The sequence below is a fragment of the Manduca sexta genome, chromosome 23 (assembly GCF_014839805.1).
Source record: "Manduca sexta isolate Smith_Timp_Sample1 chromosome 23, JHU_Msex_v1.0, whole genome shotgun sequence".
Classification (NCBI taxonomy): domain Eukaryota; kingdom Metazoa; phylum Arthropoda; class Insecta; order Lepidoptera; family Sphingidae; genus Manduca; species Manduca sexta.
In genome coordinates this window covers 12,038,949-12,051,412 of record NC_051137.1, presented here as the reverse complement: position 1 = coordinate 12,051,412, position 12,464 = coordinate 12,038,949, and the positions used below count along the sequence as shown (strand labels likewise).

At 35.0% G+C, this 12,464-nt stretch overlaps 1 protein-coding gene across 1 annotated transcript; it reads right to left on the bottom strand.

Annotated features, from left to right (window-relative positions):
- Positions 1-6,737: 6,737 nt before the first annotated feature.
- On the bottom strand, positions 6,738-8,709 carry LOC119190247 (transcription factor SOX-14-like). Its single transcript, XM_037441680.1, has one exon. The coding sequence runs from the start codon at positions 8,551-8,553 to the stop codon at positions 7,444-7,446; it is 1,110 nt and encodes a 369-aa protein (XP_037297577.1). The 5' UTR covers positions 8,554-8,709; the 3' UTR covers positions 6,738-7,443.
- Positions 8,710-12,464: the final 3,755 nt, after the last annotated feature.

Genomic DNA, 12,464 nt, shown 5'->3' with positions numbered 1-12,464 from the left:
AAGTCCATAAGGCGTCACGTAGACATTATGGTGTTGAAGTATTTATAAGGCGTCGCGTACACTGTCAACTTTTGCCGCGAAACTACTATGAAATATAAAGATTAGACGCTAGTTGGTTTTAAGTTTTTTTATATTGCTTTGAATGACGCGACGAGCTTGCCGTTCGCCTGATGGTGAGCGATATAACTGCCCATAAACTGTAGAAACACCGTCCAACACCTTGAATTATAAAATATTGTTGGGTATTCCACTGCGCTCGCCATCCTGAGACGTAAGATGTTAAGTCTCATTATGTCCAGTAGTTACACTGGCTATAATGTTTTTCAAACCGGAACACAACAGTGACTACACACTGCTGCTTGGCGGCAGAAATAGACATTGCGATGGTACCTACCCAGACGGATTCTCACATATGAGGGATTTACCACCATGATTTATGATTACTTTTTTATTTAAAGCATTTTTTTTGGATTAATTTAAGGTACAACATGATTAAAAAATCTGCGATACAGGCCTAGAGCCTAGAGTAGAGATCGCCTTTAAATGAAGACATAACTTCTTTATATTTTTTTATTTTATTATTATTTCACTTTCTGTCTTTGTGAACTTCATGGTAAATAAATTAAATATTATTATTATTACTATTAAAATAAAGCTGTAAGATCAAGTGATATAGTCGCTTAACATGCTGGATATAATACCATTGTTAACACTTGTACGCCTTTTGCACTTCTGAACATTAAAATATGGTAAGTTTAATGGTGATGATGAATTTCTTCCAGACAGAAACAGACATGGAAAGAAACATAGTTACTTATACGTATACTTATATTATTATATTTTTAATATGCAGTTTTTGTTGGCCGTACCAATATAGATATACTTGAAGAAACAACATTGTAACCCTTTTTGTGCATATTACGCGTCTGTAGCGAGATTTAGCATGTTTAAAGTTTATATAGATAAGAATTGCAGAAAAATGAAATGTATGTATAAAATGTATTACAAATGCATGAAAGGTTTATAATTACCAAAAGTAAAAAATAGAGTTATTTGCTGCCACTGCTGAACAACATGTTTGACATGAAAAAAACAAAAGTACGAAGTTAAAATTATTCCTAAATAAAGTCACATTGATTCTTAATTTCGGTTTCCTAGCGCCCATTACTAAATTATACAAGTAATAATTTTTACTATGTCTTATTGTTATTAATTTAAAATCGTCTTTTACGCACATTAAATATTAATTGATAAACGTCAATCGGACTTGTGATCCATATAGTATTTGTTACTAAGTTATGTCCATAATTTTATGCAGGAGTCATGAAAATTTTAACTCGTCAGAACTTTGTCATTTAAATATAAACAAAAATTCTGACTGCATATTTATAATGTCTAACCTCTTCTAAACACGTCATTTTTTTTTTTTGGTAATTAAAACAATTATAAAAAAAAAAACTATTAGTGTATTTAAAATTCGAAGATGGAATTCCGACCACTGGACAACCAGTCTATATCATTTTAAGAAAGCACACAAATTCTATGCAATGTAGTGACATGTGATTAGAAAGTGGCTCAACAATCATCGCAATGACATGTCGCGTACCGTGAGACAAAACAATGCGTTGGCCTCGTGGGAACCGTGATTGCACCCCTGCAGGTTCGATTCCCGGTCACGCCGCGTGACGGTGGGGTGCGAAACGCGACTTGCCTCGCACATCCGGAATATCGTACGCTATTAATTTTGTTGGCGTTTATTAAAATTATGTTTTGTTATATTGTTTGTTTTAGATTGGGTTTGATATAATTATTGCAGAGGTGATACTTCTATATCAAATTTTTATTGCTTTGAATGACGAGACGAGCTTACCGTTCGCCTGATGGTAAGCGATACGATCGCCTATAAGCAGTAGAAACACTATTCAATATTTTGAATTACAAAGTATTGTTTGGTATTTGATTGCCCTCGCCAGCCTGAGCCATGTGATGTTAAATCTTATTATGTCCATTAGTTACACTGACTACAATGTCCTCCAAACCGGAACACAACAGCGACTACACACTGCTGCTTGGCGGCAGAAATAGACATTACGGTGGTACCTACCCCGACGGACTCTCACATATGAGAGGCCTACCGCCAATGTATAACATATTTACAAAATAATTTATTAGAATAATTACAGTTTTCATAGATTTAATATGGTTTATCACTGACAATAAAGTTTATTCAACGGGAATAGAAACCGTAATATTTAGTTTCTTACTCAGCGCTTGTTTGAACTAAGGAGATTATAGAATCGATGGTTTTAAGAGATTTTAATATGATTGCTGGTCGTTAAGATATATTTATTGATTTTCCTAATTTTGGTAACTGACCACATTTTCGAAATAAAACATTTTTTTTGGATATTATCGCGTATTTTCATATTATAATTCTCTGCCGCCGTTTCGAAGACTTTACAGTCTTCATGGTCACTGTCCGCCCCGTGTCTACGAAACGTTGAGAGGAAATTATAGGTATAATATAAAAAACACGATAATATCCTAAAAATAGTTTTAAATCGATGTGTAATCGCGTCAATATAAGAAATCAATGGGACAATAATTTACGGCTTAATAGTATAGTTTTATAGTATATTATTTTTGCACGCGAAAGTGACTACATAATACACATAGCCTATTCGTCAATTTATCAAAGTAAAAATATATTTTTGTATAAAATGAGCTGTTGTATAATCTGATATTCTTCTATTATGTCCCAAATCTGTACACATGGCATACACAGACGTAGTTTATTTGTCTTGTAAAAAATACGAACAAATTATGCTAAAAAGATTTAAAACATAACCTTTGAAGGAGCGCAAGTTTACAATAAAATATAAGTGCTAGGATATATTTTAGCTCAGATAGCGACCACCGTATACAAGGTGTTAAAACCCGCCATAGCGGCCCACGTAAGTGTGTTGCGTATAGGAATCAGTCTGTGTACATCCGGTTCCAACAGGCCGGCATAATTTTATCGACTGCTGAGGGGTAATCATCTCTCGACAATCGACATTCTATTGGATTACCTACCACCAGGTGTAGTGGGGTAGTGTTACCGTGACCAATTAAAAAAAACATTAAAGTTCACTTAACATTTTCTTATCTCGGCTATTAAGCTAAATCTTTGGAAATCATTTGTTAAAAAAAAAAACTGTTCGTTCGAACAATAATTAATAAAAAATGGTAACTTCGTGCGCGGCGACCACTGTATTTAAATTTTTACTTAATTTTCGTTATATTATTCTCATGTAAGTACTTTTTTGGTATTTTGAGAATAAAATTTCTAAACCTTAGAGCACATAAAGTATACCAGTTTAAAAAGTGCAAATAATATTACTCATACTTGTTAAGTACTAACTGCATAACCAACACTGTAAGAATGAATTATACAAAGCGGTAGATAATATCTTTATTCTATGATTAGTGTTTATAATTTAGGACTTACTCGGAGGGAGAATCATTCGCTGTTGCATATAAGTGATTGCATGTTATTTTTGGACACCCTCTTAAAATGTTAATAAGTTATTTTTGCAGATTTTAACTGTATTTCTGTAAATTTATCTCACTAATAATATATATGCGATTGTTTGAAATGTAATAAAAGTCATTTTTGCAAATTTAAGAATACATTACTGATATTATGTCTCACAAATATTACAAAATGTTAATGACTATGTTTCGATGAAGTAAACGCAGTAATGGCTGAACAGATTTGGATTAAATTGCATTACATACGTACGGATAGACCCTGTCTTAAATATATAGAAAATTTTCATCCCGGTAGTTTGCTTCCGTTGTAAATATTTGAATTATTAATAGGTTTTTAAAGAAATGCCGTTATGGATCGGTACAAGTTTAGGGAATTTTGAAGCGGGAAAGACTTTTATTGGGGCGAAGCCGCGAGCAATGCCTAGTATGTTAAGTATTAACTGTACTTCTACTAAAGATATCATCAGTTTGAAAGAACTAATAGCAAAAATACTATTATAATTAAAACACTCTCTGTACTAGTGCATTGGGCAGAATGATCTAGATCATAGTATTCAGGTAAGAATCTGCAAAAAAAGCTTATTATTCTGCAAGTACTAAAGATACTTCCTCGTAAAGATACGTAGATATAACGAATTTTATAATAAAATTACAAAAGCAATTTGAACTTCGCGCTGTTTATATGATTTTACGAATACTTTATGTAAGTTAGTAAAGGACTAAAATGTATTAGAGTGATACAAACTAAAAGTTATTTTGTGAGAAGTACGTATGATTCAGACAGCTAAATGATTTTTGTTGTTTAAATGCGAAATAGTTCAATGCGCCTTTATCTCTTAACGGTGAAATAAACACCGTGAGGAAATCTAAATACCTACAAATTCTCTAAAGAAGTTCGAATGTATGTGAAGTCTACCAACCTGCACCAGGCCGGCGTGGTACTATATATGGCCTAATGTCTAAACCCTCATAGTAGTAGAAGAGGCCCGCGCTCAGCACACTGTATAGTACCAACCACGTATTTTATTACTATCTATAACTATCAAAATTTATGTTAAGAACCGGAATTATAATAGAATATATTTGGCTTAATAAATATAGATGTAATTTATTACAACTGTGTTGGTATTTAAGTTTTGATTTAGATGTAATTTAATTTGTTTTTTTTTTTATAGATTACTGTAGTGCACGGATGTATAAGAAAATATTAATTATTTTTTTAATATTACCGAAAAGTAACAGCTGCACGTATAAAATAAGTCATCGGACATACATATTCAGTTAGGTCATAATTTAATTTGACGGATAACTATTATTCGATGTAAAATATGTAATTATTACAAACTCGTTTGATTAGAATTTATTTTGGAAGCAGTGTTTAATAATTATTGTTTTTTATTTCGTTATTTTATAACTGACAAAACTTATTTTGGCGTGGTCAAGATGCTGATATTGTAATCTGGTATAAAAATAAAGGCGAAAATATAATATATTTTTTTAAATCACCTACAATTTAAATGACATTTGTTTAGCAACAAGACATCTCCATAAGCTCGCATCACTTCACACCCACGCAATGTTCGAATGAGTCGCTTAAACACCAGGGCGTTCGGGTTTAAGTTCCCAATCCCTCGGGAGGAAAAGTGGCCGAATTCTATCAACTATTCGGGAGGGATTTGATTAAAAAGCTCACCCCTTGCGTGTTGACAGGAATTGATTGAAACGGGAGTAGCAACAGTAATATTTGAAGTAAATTAAATCTGTTAAGTGTGTTTGATTTATTTGATGTTTAAACCAATTATTTTATTGGTTAGGCATAAGTAGTTTAAATTTAACATAAAGTAATGTTAATGTCGTTTTTTTAATTAAATTTATGTAAGCTTAAAATAATTATAAGTATTTACTTATTTATAAAGGGTATATGTTTAAAATTTCCAATAGAAGCGTTTTCTAGTGTAATTTTGTTATGAAAAACAATATGTCATTATAATTATATTTTTTATTGTTAATTAAAATAATTTTAAAGTATTCAAACAATTATGATTAAATAACATGCAGGTACAATTTATTTTAGTGATATTTAAAAAATAATGCTGTACATTAAATAACTATAATTAAAACTGTATTATAAATTATGTTTAATTATCAGGTTGAGTTTTATTCTAAGTTTGAATTTATATGTCGTAAATGTTTTTTGTAATTGAACATCGTCTAAAATATGTAAATGAGAAGATATCATTTTATTCTTAATACAGAAAGCTCATGTTTACAGATTGGCCTGAATTTAAGTAATTAATTGATTAATTTTTTAAACCTGTAATAATGAAACTATTTAATCACTGCTGTAATATGTGACTAACAATTATTATTCCAATATATAGTTAGTACCTATAATTGGAAATAAAATGAAAAAAGTAGTAAAATATTTAAACATGTCTTTAAATATTGTATGATTAAGAAAATTTTATAACAATTTTACCTGAATTGAAATAGATTTACTTCGAGAAAAATATGTACTAATAAATTATTGTTAATAGTCTTGTGTTTTTTTTTTAAGTACGATAAAGTTTTTAACGAAACCGCAATAAAGGTACTTATGCAACAAAATATTTTAAAGTTCGCAATAATCTCGAACATTACATGTTCTATATCGCTGTGCCTTTTAAAATGATCAGATTTTTCTTCTTTCCTACTTAAAATAAACGGTGTGTATAGTTTTTATAAATTATCTTACTCTAACAACCGTTAATAAATAACAGTACATTTCAAAACAAATTATTTATAGATATTCCATTTATAGTTATTTATTCAATTTGTTATTTCAATTAGACAAGGTTTCAATCAAAGGTTTTGTAATGAAAATAAGGTAGTATCGTGTTTCTAATTTACACTCTATTATACTTTTATAAGTGTGTAGTCGAATCTAATTTTAAATTCTTCGTAAAATATTGGTTAAAATTTTGTAAAAAACATAGTTGGTTCGTTGATGTCTTTTCTATGAAAGGTGAGTGTACCGGCAACTTTTAAAGCGATTCGTACTAAATCAGTTATTTTGTGTATTATAGTTAGTGTAGTTTATCAAGTTAGGTGCGTGGTTGTATTTACGGGGCTTAGCGAGTATGTTTCACATATTTTGCATACTGTGTGTACAAGCACACTAGTGCGCAGGGGTATCACTTGGGAATGTTGAACAAAACAGCATATACAATTTTAACGCGTCGTTTATTGATAACGTCATCTTTTCTTCAATATACTTTTGTGTCCACTGACTATATAACACTCACTGTACATTTTGTATTACAATATTTTAGTCTTTCGAGGCTTTATAACGTTTCGTTTCCATATAACAAATATTTTGTACAACGCACGACAGGCGTACGAGTGCAACGTCGTGGCACGACTTATCGCTATCTACCTACATTACCGACTAACTCCAACGTCAACTCTAGCCTTTAACACTATATTTACAAATTGTTCAAATTTTTTTGGTATTCGAATTACCTCAAGCACTACTTCGTCTCTCACGCGTCTTGCACTCAAACCCTGGCATCCTTCCGCACGGCACGACTTAAAATATTTTAACTTAAACCATGAAAAAATACAATAATCGTAATATAATACAAGATAATTCATCAACAACATTGAATGAGGTGGTGCGCGTCGGCCGCCGGCAAGGGCCGACGGCGAGCCACCGACAACAGGCCGCGAATATTACGGCATCCGTCGGTACATTACAAAACAAATGAACGACATACCCAGGAGTATGTTTATGCCGAGATAACGAGCACTGTCCTAACGCGAAAACTGTCTCGCGACAAAGTCACTGGGGGCGACACGCAGCGGGTGCAGGCGGGCGACACGAGCCGCTCATAGAGGCGGGATGTCGATGTCGCACGCGAACGGTGATTCTCAGATGAGCGGCATGGCGCGCTCGTTCACGGCCGCGTACCGCTGCTCGTCGGGCACGTGGTACATGTTGATGATGTGGCTGAGGTCCTGCTGCCCGTACTCGCGTTTCATGGCGAGCTGCTCGTGCGGCTGCGCGTGCGGCGCGAATTCGCGCTTTAGCTGCGCCGGCGGCTCATGCCCAAACTCGCGTTTCAGTCCCGGTGGGCCCGGTGACACCGGCTCCGACTTGGCCGAAGAGCCGCTCGGTGAGTGTGATGCGCACGATGGTGGCAGCGCGTATCCGCCCGGAGAGCCAGGACCCAGCCCGTACGCCGACGGCGACGGCGGCTGCGGCAGGTACGGCGAGCCCTGCCCGCCGCCGCCGTAGTATCCGCCGCCGTATCCGCTCTGCTGCATCTGCGACACGTCATAGCGCGGATACCCGTACGCCTGCTGCTGGTACGCGCTCGGGTCGTGCATCATGTATCCGTTGGGCATGTATCCATTGGGTGTCATCTGGTACACATCTCGCGGCTGCTGCGCCGCTGGTGCCGCGCTGCGTTGCGCCTCGCCCGCACCCAGGAGCCCTCCTCCGCCGAGCGGGTATTTTTCTTGTTTTTTGGCGAGCGTCTTCGTCTTCCTCCTTGGTCTATATTTATAGTCTGGGTGTTCCTTCATGTGAACAGCGCGAAGTCTCTTCGCCTCGTCGATGAACGGTCGCTTCTCGGATTCCGAGAGGTCTTTCCACTGTGCACCGAGTCGCTTTGATATTTCCGAATTGTGCATCTTGGGGTTATCCGATGCCATCTTCCTGCGCTGTCCGCGCGACCACACCATGAAAGCGTTCATGGGACGCTTGACACGTTCAGTATTGGAATTTTTGCTTGTGGTGTTGTTATTGTTATTGGTGGTCTGGTGTGGCGCGTGATGCGTGGGCTGCGCGTGGTGCGGCGGCAGCGGCTGGTGGTGCTGGTGCTGCAGCGGCTGATGCTGTGCCAGCGGCTGCTGCTGCGGCAGCGCCATCATGCCGCCGAGCGCTCCCAGCGACCCGTAGCCGTGCTGGAGCGCGTGGTGCGGCGGCACGGTGGCGTGCAGGCTGCCGCCTTTGAGATCCGTCTCCATCGTCAACATGTCGTCTTCCTGCGGCGCGTACAGCTTGCCGATCCTTCGTTCACCGTGCACAACGAGAGAACCGTCGGTCGCTCACATGGACTCGCGGCGGTGCGCGTCAGATTTAACGCTTCGCGGGACCGTACGGCGCGGAGGCTACGTGCGTTGTGAGGAGGCTCGGCGGCCGGGCGGCGGCGACAGCGGGCTCTCCCCGCGCGCGCGTCCCCGGCCCCGCCTGCCCCGTTGGCCACCAATGGGAGCGCGCGGTGCGGCCCCGCCCCGCCCGCGCTCTCCCACCCGCACCGGCCTGCATTTTTAATCGCGTGGCAAGCGAGGTGAGCGTACGCCTCGCCGCCGCCTCATGCAAATCTCAATGTTGTTTGCCGACGGTAACTGCACCGTCTCAGCCTTACTTTATGTTGTAAACAATGGTATGACTTACCGTAACTACCACAACCTATACGTACCACTGAATATTTTTGATGAAATTAAAAATTTTCCTTTGCATCTTTCGCAAAAATGTATGAGTTAACGATTTCTTGCAAACAGTATGCGTGAGATAGGAAAAGATTTTGTACGGCGGCTGAGCTGAATGTGTTAGACAAATGTAGGTTTCCACATAGTGACACGTACGCGTGTCTATTGGAGTTTATTCAGGTGTTGTAAGTTCAAGGCCCCGCGACAATGTAGGCATCAGTATGTACTCTCTTCAGAAAGAGAAGCCGCTTACATAAAATGTTAAAGAGGTCTCCTCACTGCGGAGAAATGAGGTATCAATTGATTTACTATTTTAAAAGCGTGGTATTTGTTTGAAGGTCAACGCTTCTACTCTAGCCGCAGACCATGAGATTGCCTGTTATTTAGCAGATTTTTTAAACTATGGTGAGATAAATATATCGCTCTGATGATAACATAAATGAACTTTTTTTTTAATAACAAACACTGCATTGTACTGTTCTGTGTTTGTCATCCTGAGATGTTTGAGTGGCATAACGCCATACATGTTATATAATACTTATTTTAGTTCTCTATGACGTATAGAATACTCAAGTTTGGGAAATTATATAAACATTACCTTAAGTAATTGTTTTTTCAAGTTTCAATTATTAATATATTAGGTAACGTTCACAAACATGCAAATACGTACATTAAGTTAGGTACATTGTTTTAAAACATAGCACTTTTTATTTGAACAATAAATTAATAAATATTATTGTTTTTAATTTATATACACCGATATCTGGGCTTTTTTAAAAGTTATTCTTTTGTTTTTCCTTCAACTATTTTCATTAAAACAATGTGTTGCTGATGAAATTCGGTTTTGTATGTATACTGACGTAGTTTTTTCAATATATACAAATTTGTTTTGTATTTTTACGAGTTTTATGCATTTGTAATTTGTACATAGAATAAGAGATAAAATAAAATAAAATGCTTTATTTATCACGTAGGCGAGCAGAGTTGTACTTATTATGTGTCAAAACAAATTATAAGAATAATAATTATTATTTCTTAATAACATTTAAGCTCACTTATATAACTACGGACATTTTAAAATACATACCTAAGGTATATTATTACGATATATATTATTACTCTAAATTAGGTGTTATGTTCTATTATTATCTCGATTTTTCTGTTACATAATACTAATATATAACTTCTTACGTAGTTATTTACTTTAGAAGCAAAATTCAAATAACAATGTACTGATATTTTACACGACGTAGAATATTTTAATATCGTATTATAATAGTCAATTAATTAGCTTAGTGGCAATGAAACCGGCAACTATATTTTATGCGAAATTGGTAAAGGTTCGATTCTTAGGTCGAGCAATTAAAATTTATGTAGTTGTTCGATATGTTAAACAGCTGTGAAATTTCTGAAATCAATTAGCTCAATGGGGTAATCACTGTATTCTAAAATATTTATGATAGACTAGCTTTTTAATATTGTATAGATTTGGAGTATTTAGTTAGAAAAATTACCATTTTATAATGTATTCGAAATATACCATAATATTTTGAAATATAAAAAAATATCGTTTTACCAAAAACTGCCCATGGCGGCTACGAAGTTCTTCCTGAAAAAGCTCTTATACTTATATAACTATTATATGTATTATGGTCTATATAGCTCAAATGAAAGAAATTCTTTTACAGTTCTATAGATTTATACAGTGAGTATACGAATATTTAAGTCTTTATTCAATTATTTAAACAAAAACAAAAAAAAAAATTAGCATTTAAAGAGAACTATCACTCGAGTTAGTAGAATACAGAATATATATTAAAAAATAGAGGAAATAATCGGGTTTACAAAACTGTTATCTTTCCATACTCCATGCCGTTTCATTCTCTTCTAATACTTTTTATCATTTATTTTATAGATCTTTGTACTTTATCACTTATAATAAAATTGTAATAAACGAATTTCTGTATATTATAGATAGTGAAGAAAAACTAATATGGGGTTTTATGTAACAGCAACAGAAGTTAGAACAACAAAAAAATAATTATAATAATCAATAATTTACTGATGTATTACTAGAGATCTAACTTAAAATATAACCTTTGTTTTATTCCAGGAAAATTTTAAGAGGAACTTATATTTCCAAGAAATATTTAAACGCAGGCATAGCCGCAAGCAAAAGCTGGTTTTTAATAAGATTCAAACTAAATAATAACAATATATATTTATTTCAAATACTTCCTTAAAGTGAATTTGGTACCAACTTGCTACCATGTCACTTACTCGCTCGTTAGACTATCTACTAAGATTGGTAAAAAAGAAAAAACAAAAGTTGAATTACAATGAAGATGTTCCACTTGTAATGTCTTCAACTACGCCTTTGTAACGCATTACTTATAATTTGTCGCCAATTCATTGGTTCATTATGTTTCTTAAATGGGATCGAAATGTATTTTATTTCCAGTAAATAACAGTATTCATAATAACTGTGAAGCTTCTATTCAGGTCCAATCGATAATGTTTATAGTTTTTATTTCCTAAAGTGTAATAATAGAACGTCTATGGCAGTCTCGGAAATTTTGAGTGTTTTGCGATCTTATTTATATTTGTTAATATTAAAATGTGAAAACCAATTTATTTTCAAATAATGTCCATGATAATAAAAAAATAAAAATACTCGATAAGAAGAATGAAATTTACATAACATTAAGTCATCGAACTTTTATTTTATAACTAAATCATCAGTTGCAAAATATTGATATATTGATCGACTCAATTCCTTGTCTATTGGGTATATATTTCTAATGACACCCAATGGCGTTCCTAAGACATTAAAAATTGCAATCATTATACAGGATTAGTTTATGAAATTGAGATTATATACGCTAAATCATCAATAATCAAATTACCATGCTTATTATTTTTAATTATAAAAGTTACGACTGCCTCTGTGGCGTAGTTATGTTATGATACGACTGCAGTGCTGAGGTCTCGGGTTTGAGCCCCGACTAGGGCAAATTTGTGCCCGAGATGGTGATAAGATCGACCTTTATCACATCATGAGACAGTATACTACGTACTTGTTGCAGTGATAATTCTCGTATTTAAAATCTGTAAATCTAATGAAGTTATGAAAAAAAAAGTTTTATTATTAGCACAAATTTCAGTTATAAAACTAAGTATTTTTTTAACATATAATTAAATTAATGTACCAACAATGGGCTAATTATTCAGCTTAATAATAATTATTAATATGATCCAATGAACCAATGCCTTAAAACCGACGTGAAACCGATATTTGCTGTTGCATTTTGGTCTTTATGATTGTTCTGATACGCTTCATCTACCCTGTTGCATCTTTAAAAATTGACAACCAATCCCTCAGAACATATCCTCTGAGGTTCTAACTGCTTTGCTACTGCTTTTCTTATCCCGAAACATAATCAAGCGACATGAAA